Source organism: Exserohilum turcica (assembly GCF_000359705.1).
Source record: "Exserohilum turcica Et28A unplaced genomic scaffold SETTUscaffold_22, whole genome shotgun sequence".
Lineage (NCBI taxonomy): Eukaryota > Fungi > Ascomycota > Dothideomycetes > Pleosporales > Pleosporaceae > Exserohilum > Exserohilum turcicum.
Window position 1 is genome coordinate 296,400 of NW_007360048.1, and position 23,603 is coordinate 320,002.

The following is a 23,603-nucleotide window of genomic DNA, read 5'->3' on the forward strand; positions in this document are numbered from 1 at the left end:
AGCGCCGTGGGTCTTCTGCTAATTCACTTACCGAGCAGATCGCGCAGTTGAGTAAGGGGGCTCAGCAGATGGCACATAAGATGGTACTTTTGACAGAGAAAATAACCACCCTTCAAGAGGCTCTAGACGAATCAAACAAGCGTAAAAGCCGCAAGCGGCGATACGTACGGACAGAAGAGACTCTTACTGTAGGCGAGGTACAAGAAGTATTAGCTGAACAGGCGGGTAGTAGTCGTGGCGACGGTGAGAGTGCGTCGAAGAGGGTGCGAGGAGAGAGGCGGTGCGGGCGTTGTAAGCAGACTGGACATAACGCTCGTACCTGCGCAGTTGATATAGATAGTGCAAGTGATAGCAGCGATTCTAATAATTAATTTAGTATATTGTAATAGTTTATTGACTGTGATAAAAGTGCGTGATAACGTCTCGACGTCGACGCGCTGGTGGGGCGTGAGCGACTCGCTTGGGTGAGCGACTCGCTTGTGAACTACGTTATATAAACACTTAGACCTTTAGTCTTCCTTCTTACTTAAGCTTATTTATATATAGCTAACTACGTTATTTAGTCACGTGACTAAAGTTATGTGACTTACTACTATGTGACCTGTAGGCTATACCTCTCTAGCGTAGCCCTTTACATACTTTATATATAACTATAAAAGTCTTTACTATATTTAGAGGCTTAAAACAATATAAAAAAAGAGAAATACTACTTTCTATATTAAAGAGTTAATAAGGCTCTAGAGCCTCTTATAAAAGAAGTATAAAAGCTTATAATAAGTATAAAAAAGCTTATATTATATAATAAGCCTAATAGAGTTTTAAAATAAAGATAAGTAAAAGAAATAAGGAAGCTAGCTTATAAAATTAGTTATAGTAGTATTACTTAGTAGTATTACTCAACTTCAGTTTTTATTTTAAAGCTAATTCCCTTTATAAAGAAGTGCTAAAAAGAAAGACTATATATTTTTATTTAAGAAGCTAAGGTATCTTTATATACTTACTACGCTTAAAGAACTATATACTAGAATATTAAAGTAAAGTAACTTTTATAGCTAAGTAATTTACTCAATTTTAATGCTATTAAAGTAGCCTAGCTATAGCTTAAAGGTAAAATAATCCAAAGAGGCATACTAAAAAGTTAAGTAAAAGATATAAAAGTATAATAATAGTACTAGAATAAGCTACTTTAATACTAAATTTAAGCTTAAATAAAGCGTATTTTATTATATATTTAGGAAATTATCAAACTTAAAAGTAGTAATAAGTACAAAGAAGGGCAGCGGGACTAATCTACATAGCTTTAGCCATATTTTTAGCGGTAGTTAATGCACTCCTGTTAGCAAGAACTTTTGACAGTCACCTCCGTACTATATAATGCCTACATGCCTACAGGTACAGAGCAGCCCGCGTGCCCCGGCGAGCCCGCCAGGACCCTCTGGTTCCCGCCTCCTTGTGCATCCATGTACAAGTAGAGTATGCTGCATCAACCCTCACAGCCTCCCCGTTGTTGACCACGGCCCGCTTGCGCTCGACATGCGCGGCAAACGTGTCTCTGCCTGCGCCCCCTCGCCCAGCCAGTCGGAAGTCCAGTCGCCAGCCCGTCGTGGGCCCAGAGGCGAGTAGGGTAGCGTAGCATAGGCCCAGGGTACTGTATCCAGAGTACCCTACATAGCCCATGGCCCATCGCACCGCTCCTCTAATGTCAACGCTGCTGGTCCGACATGCTAGGCGTACCCTGCTCACAGCTTCGTCGTCTTGCTGCCAACGCCCGTCTTGTTCCGTCTTCGGAGAGAGAGAGGGAGGGGACAAACGCGCCTCGTTTCAGGTTTGCGGACCAGGCCTTTCCCCGCACGCCGTCCATGGCCCCAATCACCAACCGGCATAGGGTGGGATTCGCGGAACCGGCTAAAAGCTGCCCAAAGGCGCTCCCGTAGAACTGGGAAAGTCGGATTGAAAATGGCCGACAAGCCCCCTTCAGACAGTGAGCGCATGGAACAATGCTGTACTGCATCTAGGTAGGTGGGCATGCAGGCAGAATAAAAAGTCAGTGTGAGGGCAGGGCGGATAGGCGCACGTGTCGTGTGGGTGTACTTGTACTGTAGCTTCAGCCCAGCAAGCTTCCCTGACGGCCTTGCCCGTGGCCTTGCCTCCCTCCCGGCACGTGTCGCTGACATAAGCACACCCCCAGTCCATGTCGCATTCCACTCAAGCCACCCTACGACAAAGAGTGTTTCCCGCTCCTGTCTGATGATGGACTGCAAGTCACGTCCCCCGCACGCTAGACCGCGGGAACTGTCATCTTCTGCCATGTCTGCCACACTCTCCTTTCCTACCACTACCACACCTCATGCTTTGCTCGCCTCGCCTTTGCCACAGTCCCAAAGCGGCAAGCGCGTGCGCGCTCCTTCCCCAGACCATCCAGCCTCCCCACTCAGCGCTGTGTGCTTGCTTAGCCCACACACACTTCGGCCTGCCCGTCCCTCACATGCTGAACAACGCCCGCTGCAAACACTACACATGGAAACACGCCCATTCCCGGCATCCCGCCCATGCCTCCCATACATGCTCCCCGGCTCTGCCCTTGCAACCCGACGTCTTGTCATGACTGGCCCGTCAGCCCACGAGCTGATTCGCCTACTCCCTCCCCTCATCTGGCGCAATCGGACCCGCACTGCGTGAAAAGACTGGCCGACTACTATAACTGCACCTAGCGCCCCCACCTCCGCCTCGCCCGTCCATCTGTATGCTCCACAGCCATGTCGGTAGCTCTCAAGAACCTACTCAATCTAATCACCACCTCGGCCAGCCATGTCGCCTTCAATCCAATCATAACAGCCACCCTCCTCTGGGCACTGACAAAAGGCCCTCTGCAGCTCCGCGCCCACCTTACCAACAGCATCGCCGCTCTCCGCGATCCTGCGCGCTACGCCCTGGTTGTAAAAGCGCTGAAAGTATGCCTTGCTTTTGGCACAGTGCGGGTTTTCAACAAGCAGCTGAACCATATCGCCTTGAATGCAGGAAGGCTCCGCAGCGACAGAGCAAGGTGGAACTGGACCCGCGAGGTGGCCGTCATCACGGGCGGCTGCTCGGGAATTGGAGAGCTGACAGTCCAGAGACTGGTCAACAAGGGCATCAAAGTCGCCATACTCGACATTAAACAATTGCCCCCGAGTCTGCAGGGCGGTACGCCGCTGCTCTCCCATCATAACGCCTGTTCCCATGCTAATAGCAATGCTTAGTTCCAAACATTAGCTTCTATGCCTGCGACATCACAAACCCAAAGGCCGTTTACTCGACTGCAGACCAAATCAAGGAAACCCTTGGCGCCCCTACTATCCTCATCAACAATGCAGGCGTCTTGGCCATGCATACCATTCTCAATGCTCCTGATGACTTTCTCCGCACCGTCTTTGACGTCAATGTGCTCAGCAACTGGTATACCACCAAGGCCTTCCTACCAGACATGCTGCGGAACAACAAGGGCCACATTGTCACAATCGCCAGTACCGCAAGCTTTGTCGGTGTTGCAGGCATGGGTGATTACACAGCGACCAAGGCGGCCATTTTGGCGTTTCACGAATGTTTGTCGCCCACGCGTGTGCTCCTCTACCTCCACAAGATGCTGACCCGTCCACAGCGCTCAACCAAGAGCTCAAGCACCATTACAACAGTCCAAAGGTGCTCACCACATCAATCCACCCAAATTGGGTGCGCACACCGCTCCTGAGACCCGTCGAGGACGAGCTCAACAAGCACCGCGTCGAAATCATCGAGCCCTCTGTTGTTGCTGATGCCGTTATCGAGAGCATCACGAGGTGCAGCGGCGGACAGATCATGCTGCCAAGCAGCGCCTCCAAGGCGAGCCTTGTGAGAGCGCTACCAAATTGGATCCAGGAGAGTGTCAGAGGCGATGTGAGCAAAATGCTCCGCAACACGGTGCAGTAGCTGCGGTAAAACATGCATTTCAGTCTCGGCCTCTAGCTAGTTATACATGCCAATAATATAGTATGCGCCCCACACGTCGGCTTCGGCGACTCTGACGCGAGGAGACACTCTGTGTGGTACATGCACATGACTTGCAGCTGCAACATGCCATTATGGGCAGGTCGGGGGGAAAAGGGTTGAAAACTGTATGCAATGTGCCGTGTACGCATCAAGTGTGGGTGGGTTCTCTGCCTGTACAGGGCGGGCTAGCGGCTCGGGGCATCGCGTAACAATCCACCGAATCGAACGCGTCGCGTCTGCCGCAAACCATCACTTTACTACCACATCGAGCCAGCAAAGCCCAACCCGCCCTTTTCGGCAGTACTACATTCCCCTCCCCCCGCAATGGCAGACACCCAGGAGGATGTCCCCATGGACACGCAAGACATTGAGCTCGAGACGCCTCTCTCCGACGTCTTCATGCCGCCGTCAATCTCCAAGTCGGATATCCTGGGTGGTAGTTCCTATTCGTACTTTTCGCCCATCCCCGAGCAGATTGCACAAGACATGTCGCGCGAAGTTGTACTAGGCGTCGACGAGGCGGGAAGAGGCCCCGTATTGGGTACTGCGTCTCCAGCCATCCCAGACCATGACCGCCACTGACGCTTGCAGGCCCCATGGTATACGCCCTCTTCTACCTACCCATTGAGATGCACCACTCCCTCCTCGCCGAGACGCACCACTTTGACGACTCCAAAGTCCTCAAGGCCGACGTCCGATCCAATCTCATGCGCACGCTCTGCACGCAGGGCACCGATCTGTACGAAGCCGGCGGGTGGGCCACAAGGCTGTTATCCGCCCAAGACATTTCGGCGCACATGCTCTCGCCGTCTGTCTACAACCTCAATGCCCAGGCCATGGATGCGACGATTGATCTGATCAAGGGGGTGCTGGCAAAGGGCGTCAACGTCAAGGAGATCTACATTGACACCATCGGCAAACCCGAAATCTACCAGAAGAAGTTGGAGAGAATATGGCCCACCATCAGCATCACCGTCGCAAAGAAAGCCGACAGTCTGTATCCAGTCGTCAGCGCAGCATCGGTTTGCGCAAAGGTGACGCGTGACGCCGCACTCGACGTGTGCTACGAGCCCTATCACCACCGCGACGCGGATGCTGCCGACGGTGCACAAGTCCACGTTGCATGGGGATCGGGATATCCGTCGGATGCGCGGACATCAGCATGGATGAAGCAGAACATGGACCCGCTCTTTGGCTGGGGTAGCGAGACTCGCTTTTCCTGGGGCACGGCCAAGGAGTTGCTCGAAGGGAACAAGGCTGACGTCAGTATCGACTGGCCTGACCACGACGACGGCAACGGCATGCGCATGACGGACTTTTTCAACGGCCAAAACGATGCTGCCGGAGATGAACTCGTCGACTGGTTTGGGAAGCGTGTGACGGAGGAAATGGAGGTGTTTTGATTGCCTTCCGCAACCTAAGGCATCCTTGCACAGACCTCATTGCAACCGAGGGCGGCGAAGCACACGACACTCTTTGGCCACGACGAGTCAAATTTTCGCCTACAACTGTATCCTGACTCGGAGACCAGGGCTTATCGACACGGTCGCGTCTATCGGTCCGTTCAGCCCTCTGCACAGGCCAGCAGCGACACTGGCTCTCCAACATCCCACACATGCTCTCCAGAACTGGCCATCCCACGCCCGCCAGTCCAAGCGTGGCCTGCCATTATTGCAGCAATCTCACCTCTGCTGCTGACAAGGGCAACCCTTTGTGTCATTATACTCTTGCACAGTTCCGGTACGGTAAAGCCCAGTTAGTACTCACGAGCCCCCTTGTTGGGACCATTTCGGCCACTGCATGTGCTTTTATGTCTATGCGTCCCATCCTGCACGGAGTCTAGGCGCGCACGTACGAGTGTTGACATGCGCTTTATAGTAAACTCACTGGTGCTGATGCAAATGACCAGTCGTCATCCCGCCTTCACTCCATATCGGTGCCATTCCGTCGCTTAATACAAAAACAGTAGCCACTCGCCATTTCCACCCCATTTTCTTTTTGCCTTTGACGCATCGCTGTGAACCCGTGATCCGCCTATAACACGACCGCCCCACCCTCGTACACCTTCGCTTTCGCTCTCGCTTTCCTGGAGAGGTCCCATACGCCGTACCAATGTGCAACCAGACTGTCCATAGCCAGCCGACTATACATGCCAGTGCGACCAAGCACCAGCCTACCAAGGAGCCTGAATTGAAGCACAGCGAGCCCTCACCATGCTATCAAGCGCAACAAGGCACCGCCGCAATCCACCCTAGTAACTTGTGCGAACGAAGAGGTGGTGTTGCCGCGCGCGGCGCAGGTAGTCATTCCAGGGTCCCCATTCCATGCGCAAAACCGAGAGCCAACGCCCCCATACATCGCAGCTTCACACGACACGAGGAAGACCAAGACGAAGATGAAGATAGCAGCTATGAAACATATTCGATTTCTCCCCCACTCTCCCCCAAAACAATAGTGCACCCACGAACCCTCAGGAACCAGCGCAACTATCTATCCACAACATCATACCAGCATCCTTCGCTGAAGCGCAGAACAGGCTGGAAACCAAGTCTAAAGGAGGAACTTTTACGCAGGACATCTATTGAAGCTGCTGCCATGGGATACGCAGACCCGCGCTCCACACGCACAAGTCACTCACCAGATACTACTCCCACCACTACCACTACCACAACCACAACCACAACCACAACCACAACAACAACAACAACAGCAAATACAACAACAAAAAGCTCGGATCCCTCAAACAAAGACTCCACAAATACGCCACAACAAGAGGAGCAGCAGCAGCCACGACGCCGTCGGGGATCGACACTCCTGCACCCCTCGTCACCCGTAGCAACGCCCGCGGTCCCCTCAGCATCCTCGTCATGCTCAGCAGCAATAGCAAAAGCGCCTCCAACGAACAACGCACCAGATACACCTCCGCCATCACCCTGTCCACCCTTTTTCCCCCACCACCTCATGCTACCCCCTCGAAAAGGCTCATCCCTTCTTCACCCTTCACCGCCTCCAAACGCGATACCATTGCACGCGACTGGGCAATTTAAAACCGTCTTGTCTTTTCCCCCGAGAAAGATATGGGCAGACGGTAATCGCATAAGCGGCGGACCCTTGTCGCCAGCGTTATCCCCGACGTCTCCGTCGTCGTTGGTAGATACGGGTGCAGCGTCACAAGATGACATTGTTGGTGGCGGCGGCGGCGGTGGTGCTGGTGCTGGTAGCAAAGGGAAACAGCCGCAGCAGCAGCAGCAGCAGCAGCAGCAGCGGCGGCAACGACGATGGCGCGGCCGACAAGAATCCGTGGTGCATTCTTGTTTTTCAGAAGCAGAGACGGAAACAGAGGCAGAGGCAGACATGGACAGCGATGACAACGACAACGACAACGACGAGCAACAGCAGCAGCAACAGCAACAGCAGCAGCAACAGCAACAGCAGCAACAGCACGAGGACGCAAATGAAGCGTTTCGAGGCAAGAATAGGAACAGAGGACTCACGATTCGACCAAAGGGCAACTGACACACACACACACAGAGAGAGAGAGAGAGAGAGAGAGTAATGAGTTGGGGAATATTGGTGGTAACCATGGGCTTCGACACGCGCAATCGGTAGCGAGGCAGAGCGCGCCCAAGCACATGTCGCCAACAACGAGAGTCTTTTCGGGTTGGAGTTTGTTGTGTTGTTGTTTTCTCTTCTACTAGCCATGGCTATATGACTTATCTATATCCATACAATCCCTACTGCACCACAGTATAAATATAATGTTTATTGGTGTGGGTCATTTCCTACCGTCCTGGTGCTCGTCTGCCCAATACATCCTGCACCTCTCAAGTCAACCGTGTTCCATGAAGCCTCATCCAAGGCCTTTGCTTGCTTGACATCACACGCACAAGCACCCTGTAGCATCAATGTGTACGGTTTATTCAACACACTAGTCATGTACGCTCGTTACACCATCCTTGCCTTCCGGCATACCGGGTCATATTACTTGCACAGCGCCAGTAGCACCCTACGCTCCCACCCTGTGTCCTCAGTCCAAACCCAGTCAATATTCCACCAACCTCAACCGACGCCCAATGTTCCGGCGTATCACGTCGCGCTCGACGGGTTCGGCCTGTGCTCGGTTGGCGTTGAGCGCCTGACGCAGCATACCCGCGTCGAAGAAGCCATCTATGCAAAAGAAGATCAAAATCAGCAAAATGAAAATATAAAACAACGCAATCGGCGGCGAATGCTCGTGAATCGGAGAGAGAGAAAGAAAAGTGCAATGTGTTATGGATCTTCAGAGCTCTAGTCCTGCAAGCAATATCATGACGCTAAATGGCAGACTTGGAAAAAGACCAAAGGAAATCAAGAAGAATAGAAAATCGGCTTCTTCTTCGTGGCCGCTCCCTGCGTTCCACTCCTCGCTCGCACCGTCTTAACAACAGGTATCGGCTTCCATTGTGAGCTTGACAAGACCGCCGTCATGGGCTTGAACGGCGGCGAGTGAGGCGGGGTCGGCGGGAGGGCCGTACGTGAAAAAGAAGAAGTAGAAGGAGAGTCGTCGCTCGAGATCTCATCAAGGGAAAGTAGAGAAGGGGGGGAAGGGGGAGTCCTACATCCACCTAGACCATCGTCATCATCGTCGTCTGCTACGCTCTCCGAGGGCGTCTGTTGTTTGGCTCCATCGCCTAGGATAATTTTTCCTCTGCTCTTGACGCGACTAGCCAGTGGTCTGTCCTCAGCCTCGCGCGCTCGCGTGGCCGTCTTGTCAGCAGAAGTACCACGGCGTTTGATCTGTCGCAGCAGTTTGCGGATTTCCAGAAAGTATGATTCCAGTGCGTCAATGTAACGGCTTGTTTGTCGGTGCTTGGAAGATGCGCAAATGGAAATACTGCCATCCTTGATGATGTAGCCAATGCCAAAGCCTTCAGCAGATGTAGGGCCAAAGCCAAATTGGCGAAGAGATGGGTTACCGCAATTTGAAGTGGAAAGGATGGTTTGGTTAATCTTGTCCCAGCCAGCGTCTGCAAAGAGTGCAGGCATCGAGTGCTGTACTGGCGCATGCGGTGGCGAGCTGGAAATGGAACCATTCTCTGAAAGAACCGAGTTACGGTTAGGTGACGTGACGCCAGAAGCATTGGCGCTTGACGGTCCTGTCGAGTCCCAACCATCGCTGCTGGTTATTTCCTGGGACTCGTCGATAGCGCGCTGCCATATGCAATACAGCGCGTAAAGATGTCTGTCTGGGCCCTGTGCTTTTGAGCAAATCTTGGTGTTCTCGGTGTGCTTCTGACAGGCTTTGCGAAGTGCGTCGATCTTCTGCGCCGCAGGGTTCTCGCCCCAGAACGTCTTTAGGAACTCGACCGACTCTTCCGTGACGGATCGAATAGCTTCAGTTCGCCCGTGGTAAAAGATCTTGGTCATGGCAGGCTCATATACACACTCGATCCTGCCGTACAAACCGTAGTAAGCAGCCTGAAAGGCCATTTGAACAAAGGCATCAGGCGAGAAGCCCATCGATGTCATGAAGTTTTTTCCATAGTGGGGGAATTCAAGCGTCGCGAACTCGTTCTGCTGAATGAGGTCTGCTAGACGGGTCTCAGCGAAGCGCAGGGCAGTCCCTAGCTCAGGCACCATGTCCCACTCCAGTTTGTGGGGTGTAGTTTGGACATCGCCGAAGCTTTCTGGGTCGCGCTTAGCAGGGTCGGGACTTGATGAAGCCCACAAGCTGGGCGCACTGCCGTTGATAGTTCTGGCAAAGCGAAGGATAGTGTCTGTGTAGACGTCGGAAGCGAATCGTAGTACGGTGTGACCATCAACGCCAGTGTGTTCAAAGTTGATACCTGCACTTCCGTTCTTGCAAACGATGATCTGCAGCTTGTCATACCAGCGATTTGTGCATGTGCCTACTTGGACTCCGCGTTCAATCTTGCTTGTGCCGCAAAGCATGTTCATGCAAAGATCCGCGCCCGTCTGTGGCTCGGTGTAGTCAAGGCATAGTACGAATAGCGCAGAATCGACAATGTTCAGACAATCAGAGTTGTTGGAACCTTCTTCCCTGTGGAGGACGTCGCGAAGACCAGCCCAGACCTTTCGGTTTTCTGTGCTCAGCACACCCAGTGCTCCTTTGGCGGCTTCCTGGATTGGTACCTCCTGTGCGTCATCGATAATAACCTGCAGATTGAGGGCAATATCCTTCTCGGTCATAATCAGGTCATGATTGTCGTCCATAACATCGAACCAGTAAACTTGGCCATGGCACATGACAACGATATGCTTGGAGGTTGGGTCCTGACCGATCTGGCATCCATTTTCGGTCGGTATTCTCGCGGTGCCAAACAGACGTGAGTACTGGTACATGCACAGGGGCTGGCCGCGGACGGTGTCGGGAGGGAGCTCTTCTCGACGAACAGCTCTGACGAATGCTAATGCTGAGACCACCAATGACGCTGCGCGAGTAACTTGGTTGTTGCGAGCCGGGGTAGGGTCATCTTCCAGTAAGAAGAAGGGGTTTAGATTGAGTACGACTGGATTTTCGTAGTTCAGATATGAATCGTACCCTAGAGATGGGTCAGATCATGCATAGAGATATTGATAACAATTTCGGATCGCCAAAAAAAGCCCTTGACCGGAAACGAGGCAATCCGAAAGCTCAGTGGCACTTACAGAACTGCTCAATGTAGTTTGCCTTTCCACTTGCATACTTTTTCAGTTTCTCTTGAAGTACCGGGCCCTCGGATTTTAAGAAGTCTTCTACCGCATGGACGGTGTCACTGTGTTCCTTTGGCGTCTGGAGAGGCTTTAGGGCAGCAATGTACTTTTTGCATGAGCTTTCAAGCTCTGGGATGGGAAGCTTTGGAAGACTGTCTTGATGGGCAAATGTAATGCCTGGCTTCGAGTGTGGATTGGTGTGGTTTGCGAGCGGAGCCTGTGCTTCAGGAGAGTAGGACTGGGTGCTGTATCTTGCTGATGCTTCGGAACGAGTTGCCACAGATGCCACATCGCTGGTCATCTTGGAAGCTTTTTGCAGTGTGTCGTCTAGGGATGAGGGCTGTGTAAATGTACGAGCTGCCATGGCGAGAAGTGTCAGTTAGGCGTAGAGAGGGGAAATCGAGGTAGCAATGCTGAGATACCGCAGAGCACTGCGATAAAAGTAGTGACAGTCTTGAAAACAGTAGGCCGGCATGGGTACTCGAGCGTCGACAAGAGTGTCCATGTACGTGGGGGGATGTGATGATGGTCTTATAAACTCAGGGCGGACGGAGAAACGGTAGCGCTAGCATGGATCCATATGACTGGGGAGCATGTGAAAGAGATAGGCTTTGCAATACAGGGTAAGAGGATGCAAGGAGCCGCCCGCTGACGCGGTACGTGACCGGTTGACGTGCAGACGAAACAGGTGAATGACCCAGCACTTACCTGGCAGCCTCCGAAAAGGCCTGGGCGGGATGCAGAAAGGCTATCTGCGTTTTTTCCGGATGTGGTTGAATCGCTTCGAAGTGGTGCCTTCAACTTGATGCTCTGGTGCAACGGCGACCTGGTAGCCTGGCCGCGGTATTGGGGGGATCCCAAGATGCAGGAGACGAGGGTTAAAAGACCGGATAACTACTGCCGCGGCCGAGACGGGACAAATGAAGAGAGGCAGAGGGAGATTCGGTCGTGAGGATACGGCAAGCGCGTAAGGCTGTTCCCCCGAGGTGCGCTAGTGGGCCTGTATGGAATCAGCTCGCAGAGCCACGGACGAGTGGAAGTCTCGGCGGGACAATGTGTGCGCTTAACAAATCACGCCCAACCACAACCGCAACAGCTCAGACAGTGCCGCGTAGATGTGATCCCGGCCTTGCAACGGAATGTACGAGGGATTTGTTTTTCCCCGAGGGCGGTGCTGCAAAGACGATGGGGGGAAGGTGGAGAGGGGAAAGCAGCCTGGCGGCGTTGGAGTCGTCTATGGCGCGAGGCTGCAAGATGGCATGACTAGGCGCGTGTCTTCTGTCATGCTCCCGGCTGTTGTGCGTGGCTGATGTGTGCCAATCTGGGGAGAAGCGGGGGGGTTGGATTGAGTCGTGGTAGCGGTAGCGGTAGCGGTAGTGGGAGTGGGAGTGGGGTGGCGGGTGACGTAGGGCGCGGCGGGCATAGGGAAGACGGAACGGAACATCGGCCTGGGCACCTCCAAACGTCTGCCCGCCCTTGGTCACGCGTCTCCATGCTCTCAGCACTCGAGGCCCATGACGGATCTGCTGCAGGTGCTGCCTGACTTTGACGCCAGACCCTTTTCCCATCTGCTGCCCTCGCTCGACAAGGCCCTCATCACCACCAATGATGTCGTCACCCTCGACGCCGCCCACGTTGCCAGACGCGCCCAGCTGCCTGCGGGCGAGCTGAGGAAGCTTGCAGATGCCCTTGTGCCCGCCCTGCACCGCCAGCTTGGGTTCCGCGCCGCCGACGCCCCTGCAAACTTCTTCGCCGACAGCGACGGCTGGACCTGTATAAGCACCTTGGACGACGCGCTCGATGCTGCGCTGCGTGGGGGCATCCCGCGTGGCTATCTGGTAGAGGTTACTGGCGAAAGGTATTGCCCCCATACACCAACTCCTCACATGCGCGCATGTGGCTTGGCCTCACCACTAACTCCTCGCAGTGGTGCCGGGAAAACACAGCTTCTCCTGACTCTTCTCCTGGCCTCACAGCTGCCGCCGCCGCGCGGCTTCGCAAAGTCGGCAGTCTACATCTCCACCGAGGCAGTCCTGTCTACAACCCGCCTCGCCCAGCTGCTTTCCTCCCACCCGGCCCTGGCGTCCCTCCCAGCCTCGGAAAAGCCCTCGCTGTCTCGCATCCTGAGCATAAAAACCCCGGATCTTGAGTCGCAGGAGCATATTCTGCGCTACCAGCTACCTGTGGCCATCAAGAAGCACGGCGTAGGCCTTGTAGTCGTCGACTCGGTCGCCGCAAACTACCGCGCCGAATTCGACAAGCAGGGCACTGGAAATGGCACGGCTGCGCCCATGGCCCGCCGTGGCACACAGCTCGTGCAGCTCGGCGCCTTGCTTAGGGAGCTTGCGCGCACAGAAGGCATTGCCATAGTCGTTGCGAACCAGGTTGCCGATCGCTTCACCAAGCCGCCATCCGCTGCCTATTCTTCTTCTGCGTCCACTTCCAACGCAGCTTCACGCACAACATCAGCAAATACCGACGGTACCAGCCAAACAAACGACGCTGTACCCGCGCCTCCCTCACAGCTCGACCAGAGCATCCTACTCTCGCCCGACCCCCTGGCCCTCGACCACCAACAAGGCTGGTTCACAGGCTGGGGCGACTCGCCATACGAGCAGCTCCACGTTCAAAAGACTCCTTCGCTGGGCCTTGTCTGGACAAACCAAGTCGCCTGCCGCATTGCCCTGAAGAAGCAGCCCGTCTTTGCCAGCAGACCTCTGATCCACACCGTCAATGGCCAAGAGCAGTGGAACGACGACGAAATTCACATTTCAAAGTGGCGCCGCTGGTTCAAGCTAGTTTTTGCCCCCTGGGCCCCGCCATGTCCAGGCCGCGGCATCGAGTTTGAGATTCAAAAGAGTGGCATCAGGCATCTTGTCAAGGCAAAGGGCTAGCAAAAGTGACATGGCACGACATGTCGAATCACAATCATGCTTTTTCTTTTTTTCTTCTTCACATGTACATACATGACAAAACCCCCTGCCTTGAAACATACAATAGCATCATAATGTCGAATGACGGTAATGACATTGCATTCTGGTTCACCTCACGTCAACTCGATCACAATTCCTGACCTTTTTTTCAATAATGGGAAAAAAGTATGTCTAGTACCTCTATCAAACGAACCAGAAAGAAAGACAGATATTAATGCCTCTACATGGCCCTACCCATCCCTACATAAAGCACCCTTTTGATGCTAGCTGTCCCCAAACACCACCCCTCCATGTCATGCGTCGGTCCGGTGTAGATATCTAGCTCCCCCGTTGTGTTTCTCTGGCTATTTTTGCCAGTAACCACAATTGCAGGAACAAGACACCAGCTAATAAGATGATACGAAAGAGAACCAAAGAAACAGAACAAAGAGGAAACCCCCAGGTCCAGTTGCTCACAAAAGAAAACACGTTGTAGTAGTGTGGTTGTTGTTGTACAGGTTGCTTAACCGTTGCTCCCTCATCACCCATCCACCTATCCATCCACGAGTTCTGTCCTGCCCTATATCCGTTCTGGCCAAGGAGAAAAAAGAGGCCAAACTTAAACCGACGTTTAGTCGGTGATCCTCCAGCTCTCGAGCCACTTGAGGTGCTTCCATTGGCTGCTGGGTCCAACCATTCCAAACGAAATGGCGCGGAATAGCCAGTACAGAACAATCACAGCCAGGTACAGCACTCCAAAGATGCCCCACTGAATCTGCTTGTTCAGCTTCCTCGTCACGAAGTCCAGGCAGAAGCCCATAACGAGAATGGCAAACCACAGCGCAGGGTAGTAGTGGTGCACATACGTCACACGGCCCATGGCGACAAAAGGCACGTAGTGCAAGAACCATCCAATAACCGGGTACAGACCGGCATAGTGGATCTGGTCAATCTCAGACTGCTTGAGGTCGTCATATCCACGTTGCCAGCGCACCAGATAGAATAGCACAATGAGTCCAAAGATGCCTAGAGATGCTGTACTGCCCCAGTAGACCAAGGGGTTGCCAAGCAAGAAGTATTTGACAACTATTTACACAGTTAGTGAGCTGCTCAAACAAGGCTATAGTTGCATACTTACTGTCATCATTCCAGCCGCACATGCGGAGACCCACATGGAGAATGGGCCATTGCCAGAAGCTAGAGGCGAGATCGTCTTGCTTGTCAGGGTCGGGAACGAGCGCGTTGTTAGACGTCATCATGGCAACGTTGAGATGGATAAAGTCCTGGAGAAAAGGTGACTTGTAGTCGCCAGGATTGCCGGGCGGCAGCCTCTCGTTGGTGTGACTCTCAATGTTCCAGTGTGTGTATACGTCGCTGGGGTTGTTCGCCTTGACGCAAGTCGTCTCGATTTGCTTGAAACCCCACTGAGGCAAATTGACGTTGCCAGCCCGCAGATAACATCCCAAATCTTTGTGCCTGAGACGGAAAGCCGTCGTGAGCGTGCGGATCCTCGAATAGTCCCTCGAAGCGGCATCACGAACAACTTCAATAACCCAATGATCCTTGGTGTCTCCCACAGTCACATTACCGTAGCAAGAAACTTCCCAGTCACTCTTGGTCACAGGAGCTGCGACCTGGTGAGAGTGAAGGTTACGACCTGTCTGGGCGTGTAACAGACGAATGACGTCGCCGTTGCCGGGGAATCGAAGCTCCTCATCTGGCTGGTAGGGAGCTTCGTGGCGGTTGGGATAGAAGAACCAGTCGTTGTTGGAGTCCTTGTGGTGGTAGCAAGTGACCTGTTGCTGTGCAGAGCCCTCGGGGTAGGTCTGAACATGGGAGTGGAGCAGCCCACCTCCGTATCCCATGTTCTTCAATGTTGCACGAGAGCCGTACGCAACCTCCAAGGGGCTGTCCTTGCCGACCTGGGTTCCCCTCAAGTTGGCCTGGAATAGAGAGCTCATCTGGGCGTCACCGGGTCCGCTATTCTCAAGGATGAGAAAGTGCAGGTAGAAAGAGAACATGTAAACAGCGAGCGGAATGAGAATAAGACTGAAAACTCGGAAAGCAAGGTGCATGGCGAGCTCGGCCTGGTTTTGGTTAGTTTGAGTCTACAATGAAAGCTCCATAGTGCCTACCTTGGGCATCTTCAGGTCACCAAACTTATTCCAGAGATCCTCAGCCGTGTACAGTCCAACCAGGGCTGTGACAAAGAAACCAACCCACTTGACGCTGCAAACGCATCCGATGGAGACACCAGTCAGCATCAACCACAAACCCCATTCGGGAGAGAAAGGGTCGTGGCGTTGGCGGTGGAATTTGGACCAGCAGAAGACGGTTGTGAAGGTGAAGCAGAGCAGCATGGAGTCGAGAAGAATGAAGCGGCTAATCGTGGTGTACGAGTTCTCGCAAAGGACAGCCAGCGTGACGAACCATACGGTCGGGCGGCGGAAGTTTAGTTCCTTTGCGGTAAAGTATGCCAGGGGAACGCAGACAGCGCCAAAAGCCGAGTTGAAGAGGCGCATAAACGTGTAGTTGAGCTCTGGGGGGTACGTCTCTCCCGACTTGAACTCAAACGACCCATTGTATCCGGCGAGGTATCCAGAGAGACCGACGAGCATTTTGCCGAGCGGGGGGTGGACATCGAAATAGAACTCGCGCTTGAGGTAGTGTGAACCGAACTTGCCAAAACTGCTTGTAGTTAGAAGCCGGCCGGCATACAGAGCAGCCAATGTGCTTACTGGGCTTCATCCCACGTCACAATGGGTGAGAGGCCAATCTTGTACATGCGGGTAAAGAAGGCGAAGAAGGTGAAGATCAGAGGCGCCCAGATGAACTCGTATTCGTCAATCAAGGAGAGGACACTGAAGGGCTGTCGTCTGGTTAGCAAGCGGTTCCTGCAGCCCCTAGGAGTAGTATGGCATACCTTGTCTTTGGACTTTTCCTTCTCGGGTGCCCGCGCTCCTGCTGGGGCCGTGGCATCGTTGCGCGTTGCTACATTTCTCCGGCGCAGCTCATCTGCGTGTGCATCAATACCCGTTGTGTGGGCCGTTGACGCCATTGCGGTGGTGGTGGCTGATCGATCTCTAGGCGATTAAAGATGTCGTCGCAGAGCCGTTCAGGATAGGAAGAAGGGATTCGTGGCTTCAAGGCGGGTTTGGTGGTAAATGTCTAAGCAGTACCACGGGGCTTGCGCAACCGCTCGGTGCAGCCGTGAGCAGGCGGGCAAAGTGGCGTCGAGAAAAGGTAATGAATTAAAAGAGGCCGTTGGCCATACAAGAAAAGGCGAACTAGAGTGAGAGGGAGGGCATAGAAGGCTGAAAGAAGAAAAGACGGATGGGGCAGGACTCCCTGTGCTGCGGAATCGAGGAGGTGGGCTGTCCCGAATTAGATCTGGGTACGAGCAAAGGAAGCTAGAGCCGGGCGCCGCGCGCGCTGTGCAAGGGGAGAGGCGACACCTGTTCACTTAGCCCATCACGTGAGATACACACAGGGTCACTTCCAGACTTCTGGCCCACAGCGGCCGTTGAGAGTGAGAGGTTGCGCAATGCCGCTTTCGAGGGTGGATGAATGGTCGTAGTCATGGTCGTGGTGATGGTCATGGCCATGTCGATTCGCCAAGGGGGGCTGGTCGGTCATCTCTGACATGTACCAGGCCCGCATGCGAAGAAGCGCCGTTTTCTCTAGTGTGCCCCCCAGGCCGTCGCCTTAACTCATGCTCATATTTTGTACAATACTTTTTCTTTAATATAACAAGCCCAGCAGCGAGAGAAAATATTCCAAGCTTCCTGAAAATTTAACGTTCCTCCATTTAGGCATAGAAGCCTTAGGCCATAAAGAAAGATGACATTAGGGAGGAACTTCTAAACAACATCTTGATAGTCACACTTTCTGCCCTCCAAAAAAAAAACACGCACGAGAGCCAAAAAGAAGAGGAAGAAGTGAAGGAGTGGGAAGAAGAAGAAGTAAAAGAAGAAGAAGAAGAAGAAGAAGAAGAAGAAGAAGAAGAAGAAGAAGAAAACGCCCTGGTAATGCTCTACGCACTCTATCAACCCAAAACACTCGCTCGTCGAGCCGTTTGCTCGTAATATGGTAACATTTCCGTAGTCTGAAGTCGGTGCAAAATGCAGATATGCGTGGGAAATGCGAATGCGTGTACATTGGCAATGCCGCCATGGACGTTTAGTCCTCGTCCTGTCCAATCTGCTTGTACTTTCCGCCGCTTGAGCTGTCGCCTTCACCGTTGCCTTTGGTTCTCTTGACCATGTTGCTGATCCAGCCGCCGATACCGTCGCCGTTTTCCGTGTTGGCCTTGGTCATATCCTTGTTGCCGCTTTCGATATCAGGAGGGTCGATGCTGAGTCCGGGAATGGCATCGTCTGCGGGGCGGCGTGCACCTCGAATGTCGAGAGATGGCACGGGGGAGCCACGGCCTTCGCCGCTAAACAGCGACTCGGCTTGCGCAAGCGTCTCTGGGGTAGGCATGACGGAGGTGGCGTCTCCAAATAGCGAGTTCATGTCTTCCAGACGGACATTGGCAGTTTCAGGATAGATGAAGTATACTGTAACCATGTCAGTGTGCGTGTCTCATGTCCATGCTGAACGCTAGACTTACCGATAACAAAACTGACAGCACAGAAGAAGGCGTGAATGAGGTATAGACGCCACTGGATGTGCTCCTGCAGTATGGGTGTCATTTCTCCCACCAGCCAGTTAAAGGCCCAGTTGGTCGCGGTACTCAAACTAGCACCCTTGGCACGAATGCTGAGGGGCAAAATCTCGGGCGGGTACAACCACGGGATAGGGCCCCATGAGTATCCAAAAGCGGCATTATAGATCATGACAAATATCACAACCATGTTGGGTGTCCACGAAGCTTGCAGGAAGATGAAGTAGGAGATGAGAGACAGGGAGACGAGCATCATAAGGGCGCCAGACAAGAGGATCTTTCGACGGCCCAGCGAGTCGACAATGTACCACGGGGGAATGGTAGACAGCAGGTATGTGATGGCGTTGATGCCAGTCATGAGAATGGCCTGGCGACCATACCAGCCGGCTTCCTCAAAGACAAGGGGTGCATAGTACGAGATGACGTTGATGCCGTTGAGTTGCGCAAGGGCTTGGGCGGACATGGCAATGAAGACGCGTTTGGAGTATCGCCTGAACATGTCCGGGTACGAGCGTTCACCTTCTTGGCGCTGGAGCAGGACGTTCATCTTGATCTCTCGGTATTCATCTCGTGCTTTAGGGTTGTGGATGTCGCCCTTTCCGTACAAATTGGCAATCACCACAATGCCCTCTTCGTCATGGTCGTTGTCCAAGAGCCATCTGTACTCGTTAGCCGATGGTCCCAAGCTCCGTTGATAGGACAAACCTTGGGGACTCGCAGATGAGCAAGCTGCCTCCGGCGAGGAGAAGACCCATGATGCACTGCATGAAGAGGGGCACTCTCCACGACCAGTCGCTCTTGATGTAGGTGCAAAAGTAGTCGACCCAAACACTGACGGCATAGCCGGCAATGTTGCCCGTGAATTCGATGCAGCCCATCTTTCCTCGGTTGTGGGGCGGCGAGATTTCCGACTGGTAGACGGGGACGATGGTGGACAGGGAGCCAACGCCGAGACCAGCAATGACTCTGCCCAGGAGCATCATGGGGATTCCGTTTGCAAACGTCTGGAGAGCCCCGCCAACGACAAAGATGAGGGAGCCGTACAGAATCGTCTTCCGTCTACCGAGGACATCGCCAATGCGGCCCACTACGAGCGAGGAGATGAAGGCGCCGACCTCGAGAATGGCCACCATGGTGCCCAGCTCGGCCGCGGTAGGCTGGTTGAAGTAGTCCTTGAAGTACATGCCCCTGTGAATACAATCAGATATGCTCGAGGGCGGATGGGGTCTCGGGGGGGGGGACGGCGCACGTTATGATTCCGGACATGACTCCCTGGTCGTAGCCAAACAGGAACACACCCAGCGAGACGAAGACGCTGGTGAAGTAGCTGGCCAGGTAGGTTAGCGATTCGCGTGGCAGGCAACGTGCTGGCGGGCTCACATCAGCTTCTTGCCATGCAGGCCGTGCATACGGGAGGGCCCGTCGTTGGGAGCCATGATGGCGGCGAGGATCCTCTCAGCCTTTGAGATTGTGCGGGGGCCGGGGTCGGGGATTTCAATGTCGTCCTTGAAGATGGCGTGGGGGCCCTTTTCGTGGAGGTGCTGCGAGGCGAAGCGGGTGCGCTTTGGGTGCTGGCGAGGGGGGTTCGCGGCGGCGTGGGCCTGCTCGAGGCGGATACGCAGCGGGTCTTGGCGGCGGGCGAGCTGGTCGACGAGGTCGCCCGTGTCGCTCCAGATGGACAGGTCCGAGTCTGATTCGGGCGTGTCGAGCGAGGAGCGGGCGCTATGCTTGTCGTGGTCGTGGTCGTGGTCGTGGTCGTCGAGCAGATAAGCCTCGTCGTCGGCGGGTCTGTTGCGGGCGGTCGAGGCGAGGTTGTGGAGCGGGATGTTGGCAGGCCTCCGGCTGGCGCTCGAGTGTGGAGGAATGGTGAAGGCGGCGAGCTGTCAGGGAGCAGCCCGTCTCCAAGATCAGGATGGGGGGAGAAGGAGCACAAGAGCGAGAGGCGGCGGCGGCGGCGGCGGCGGCGGCAGGGGCAGCGGGCAGGCGCACGTCACAGGGTCAAGCAGGCGGGCCAGTGGATGTGCTTGGGGGGATCGGGGGGGCTAGGGTGAAAGCGGTGAGAGAGTCGGGCACATGTGGCAGGACACGAACGTCTTTTTTTCGGGGCACGATAGTGATAGCGCTGGGTGATGGGAGAATGGGTGCATGCGAACGGGCGTGCATCGAGGAAGCGTTGGGTGGAAATGGAAAGGTGCCTTGCCGGGGCTGCGGTGCCGGGCGGGGCTTGGCATGGGTGCGCGCAAGTGCAAGTGTGAGTGTGAGTGCAAGCCGGGCGGGGCGGGCGTGTGATTGGCGCGCCGAGGGGGGGCATGTTTTGTTTGTTGTTGCACGTCTTGCACGTCTTGCCCGTGTATGACTACGGCCGTGTCTATCAGTGTGGCCGCCGCTCGCACATGACGCCGCCGTGCAGCAGCTGGCCGGCTCACGTGGCTGGGCGGCGGCGGGTCAGTCGCCATGGGCGGCGGGCGGTGGGCGGTGGGCTGCTGCGACGGGGGCAGGTACTGGGGCTGGCGGGCGCTGGCACGGGGGCGGGCTGGCACTGGGGCGGGCGGGCGCGGGCGTGGGCGAGGCGGCCATGAGAGCCCCGCGCCGACACGCAATCACAATGCAGGCTGCCCCGGCTCGCGCGCAACTGGCGCCAGCCATTCGCTTGCCCTGCGAGTGAGTGCATTGCATTGCTGCTCATATACTTTTGACCGGCCGACGTCATTCCCGCCTGCGCCTTATGAAACACGTCCATATCGCCTGCCGCCGTCATTTAGTCGAGAGCATGCCCGCCAACCACGTCGCCCGCCTGAAATAGGCACACGGGTAAGTATCTATAGTAGTGGTAGTACTACACTCTACACTCTCTCCGACTACACTCTCGCCCTCGCCCTCGCCCTCGCCCACCTCTGCACACACCGGATGCGCTGCTTTTTGGCCGTTCCGACTCACACACCCAGATACACACACCCCCACCCCCTCCATGTCCCGGTTGCTTTTGGCCAGCGCTGCACCCCCGAGGCACCGCATCCAAGCGCATGCCATGCCTAGAAGCATCGCAGCGTGCCAGGTTTTGACAAGCGCACGGCCGGCTGCGATACGGCGCTCCCATATCGAAGCAGCATAGCGCCATGCTCGCACGCCCGCCCATTGGCTGCGCCCGAGATTACCGCCAGTCGCCCGAGATTACCGCCAGTCGCCCGCCCGCTTGCTTCTGCCTCTGCCTCTGCCTCTGCTTCTGACGAGCGCGCCTCGAGCTTCTTTCGCATTGCCCGTTTCAAGTCCCAGGCCACCACCACCACCACCACCGCCGCCGCCAACCACCGCCAACCACCACATCGCCGTCGCTCGCGCTGCCCAGCCCCCCAGCTCACCGTCCCTCTCCGCCGCCTGCAGCCAAACGGCGTCCCCTCGACGCCCTTGCCCTGCCCAACCCGCCTGCATATGTGCTCTCCACCCTGCTAACCAGCCCGACAAGCCTTGGCTTCGTGCATTGTTTCAACCAGACCTCTCCCAGCCACGCCCGCCCAAACGTTGCGGCGCATCGTCTCTCTGCCTCAACAACCACTCTCCGCGCCGCCGTGAACCCCCGCCGCCCACTGCTCGCTGCATTGCGCCCTACGACCTGGACGCTGCACACAGACAGGCTCCGCTCCCCTTCCCGCCCCGACGCGCCTGAGTGCAAGGCTGCGCCCTGCTCGCCCTGCAAACCACACCACAGCCATGGTCAATTCCTACGGCCAGTTTGCCGACTTTTGCAGAGATTCCGGCAACACTTGGAGCACGCTGCCAGGTACACCGCCCTCTTCCCATGCCCTTGCCCTGCTCATTGCTGACCTCTGCCAGTATGCTATGTACGTTCGTTGCTGACGTTCCGCCCCTGTGCTCTCGCCCTTGTTTATCCTCGCGCCGCTAACCGCTCTGCTCTCCCCCCCACAGCTCTTCAACCCAGCTTCCACCAGGAACAACAACGGATGGCCGAGGGGCTGCACCTTGCAAGGTTTTCCTGTTGGCGGAGGCCGCAACCTGCATAACCTGGGTACGCATTGCTGCCGCATCCCACGACCAACGTGTTGCTCACACCACCAGGCTCCATATTGCTAAGCGCCATCGCCATCCTCGTTACCCTCTTCTTGCTATGGAGGTCGCAGAGAAAAAAGGCTGCTGTCGGGAGGAGGTGCGTGCCCTGCAAACAAACAATGCAACTGCGCGCTGACCCTAAGCAGAGAAATGCAGCTTTTCCTCATCGGCTACATCATCGTCTCCATTTGCGAAATCTTCACCGTCGGCGGCTTGCCCCTCAACCGCAAAGTGCGCATTGTACGTGGTGCCCTTTTCCACGCGCGCACCAACATGATCTAATCTCTTTGGCGCAGGTTTTCGTGGCTATACACATTGCCGCCATCACTGCAACGTCTTGGATGCTCATGCTCAACGGCGCCGTCGGCTACCAACTCCTCGATGACGGTACCATAGTGTCAATTGGTCTGCTCTTGGGCTCGGCTGCCATCATATTCATCGGCACCGGCTATATCGCACTGGATACCGGCCTTGACTGGACCGGCTTCTGGAACTCGAGTCTCAACCCACCCAACCAGGCCTACGCTCTGTACACGCTGTACCAGCTTGTGCCGCTGTTCTTCATCATCGTCTTCTTTCTCCTCGAGGCATTCCTGGTTCTGCGCGTTCTCGGCGAACGCAAGCCTATGCGTAAGTACTCTTGTCAGCAGCACAGAACTACCATATACTAATATGCTTTGCCAGTATATCTCATGGCAGCAGCCCTCTTGTTCGCCATTGCGCAAATCTTCCAATACGTCATCAGCGTCCACATCTGCAATGGTACAGACGGCAAGATCAACGGGGGCCTGTTTGAAACGCTTTTTACCCTCCTGGCGGTAGTAATGGTGTGGGTCTTCTGGTCGAGCATTACCGAGGACGATTGGCCCATGCCAACGGTAGCCGGCTCCGGCACCTATAACTAGGAGGACTTGCGTATATATAGGTGTGTGTGTGTGTGTGGAGACTATGCTTGCAAAAGCAATGGCGTAATGTGTTTTTTATGATGGCGGTCTTTTTTTCAGGCATAGCGTATACCATTTTGGGGCTCTCTGGACGCATTCGATGTGTCATGCCGCCTTCTGCTACGATATATATAATGTTTGCTCAATGGAATCTATCAATACATACTGCACCCTATTCGCCACGTGCAAAAACGTGAGCGCGCGTTTGGGCCTATCACGTGTGCGACACGCTCCCGCCGCCCAGAAGTGGATCTTTGATCGTCAACCATGAACCCACCAAAGCTCCAGATGCTTGGAACCTGACAGCCAGGTGAAACC

General features: G+C 54.8%; 8 protein-coding genes across 8 annotated transcripts; 5 read left to right on the plus strand and 3 right to left on the minus strand.

Moving 5' to 3' along the window:
* Window positions 1–2,741: 2,741 nt before the first annotated feature.
* On the plus strand, window positions 2,742–4,002 carry SETTUDRAFT_169437 (uncharacterized protein). Its single transcript, XM_008028160.1, has 3 exons — window positions 2,742–3,183; window positions 3,240–3,581; window positions 3,638–4,002. The coding sequence occupies exons 1-3, from the start codon at window positions 2,757–2,759 to the stop codon at window positions 3,943–3,945; spliced, it is 1,077 nt and encodes a 358-aa protein (XP_008026351.1). The 5' UTR covers window positions 2,742–2,756; the 3' UTR covers window positions 3,946–4,002.
* A 327-nt stretch (window positions 4,003–4,329) lies between these two features.
* Window positions 4,330–5,408, plus strand: SETTUDRAFT_110722 (uncharacterized protein; the record flags this gene model as incomplete). Its single annotated transcript, XM_008028161.1, has 2 exons — window positions 4,330–4,546; window positions 4,597–5,408. 2 exons carry the CDS (start codon window positions 4,330–4,332, stop codon window positions 5,406–5,408), a joined length of 1,029 nt encoding a protein of 342 aa, XP_008026352.1.
* A 709-nt stretch (window positions 5,409–6,117) lies between these two features.
* On the plus strand, window positions 6,118–7,521 carry SETTUDRAFT_28769 (uncharacterized protein; the record flags this gene model as incomplete). The annotated part of the gene is made up of 1 exon (XM_008028072.1): window positions 6,118–7,521. One exon carries the CDS (start codon window positions 6,118–6,120, stop codon window positions 7,519–7,521), a length of 1,404 nt encoding a protein of 467 aa, XP_008026263.1.
* An 831-nt stretch (window positions 7,522–8,352) lies between these two features.
* On the minus strand, window positions 8,353–11,062 carry SETTUDRAFT_39843 (uncharacterized protein; the record flags this gene model as incomplete). Its single annotated transcript, XM_008028080.1, has 2 exons — window positions 8,353–10,547; window positions 10,654–11,062. 2 exons carry the CDS (start codon window positions 11,060–11,062, stop codon window positions 8,353–8,355), a joined length of 2,604 nt encoding a protein of 867 aa, XP_008026271.1.
* A 1,150-nt stretch (window positions 11,063–12,212) lies between these two features.
* SETTUDRAFT_39844 (uncharacterized protein) lies at window positions 12,213–13,592 on the plus strand (the record flags this gene model as incomplete). The annotated part of the gene is made up of 1 exon (XM_008028081.1): window positions 12,213–13,592. The coding sequence occupies one exon, from the start codon at window positions 12,213–12,215 to the stop codon at window positions 13,590–13,592; it is 1,380 nt and encodes a 459-aa protein (XP_008026272.1).
* A 204-nt stretch (window positions 13,593–13,796) lies between these two features.
* On the minus strand, window positions 13,797–16,915 carry SETTUDRAFT_151589 (glycosyltransferase family 39 protein). Its single transcript, XM_008028162.1, has 5 exons — window positions 16,534–16,915; window positions 16,349–16,479; window positions 15,746–16,298; window positions 14,749–15,697; window positions 13,797–14,696 (listed from the first exon to the last, which is right to left on the minus strand). The coding sequence occupies exons 1-5, from the start codon at window positions 16,666–16,668 to the stop codon at window positions 14,242–14,244; spliced, it is 2,223 nt and encodes a 740-aa protein (XP_008026353.1). The 5' UTR covers window positions 16,669–16,915; the 3' UTR covers window positions 13,797–14,241.
* Window positions 16,916–17,318: 403 nt separating this feature from the next.
* Window positions 17,319–20,732, minus strand: SETTUDRAFT_47694 (uncharacterized protein; the record flags this gene model as incomplete). Its single annotated transcript, XM_008028092.1, has 6 exons — window positions 17,319–18,169; window positions 18,223–18,935; window positions 18,982–19,464; window positions 19,526–19,603; window positions 19,657–20,156; window positions 20,703–20,732. 6 exons carry the CDS (start codon window positions 20,730–20,732, stop codon window positions 17,790–17,792), a joined length of 2,184 nt encoding a protein of 727 aa, XP_008026283.1. The 3' UTR covers window positions 17,319–17,789.
* Window positions 20,733–21,521: 789 nt separating this feature from the next.
* Window positions 21,522–23,435, plus strand: SETTUDRAFT_169442 (uncharacterized protein). Its single transcript, XM_008028163.1, has 7 exons — window positions 21,522–22,054; window positions 22,108–22,115; window positions 22,201–22,300; window positions 22,351–22,438; window positions 22,488–22,581; window positions 22,638–22,971; window positions 23,026–23,435. The coding sequence occupies exons 1-7, from the start codon at window positions 21,985–21,987 to the stop codon at window positions 23,244–23,246; spliced, it is 915 nt and encodes a 304-aa protein (XP_008026354.1). The 5' UTR covers window positions 21,522–21,984; the 3' UTR covers window positions 23,247–23,435.
* Window positions 23,436–23,603: the final 168 nt, after the last annotated feature.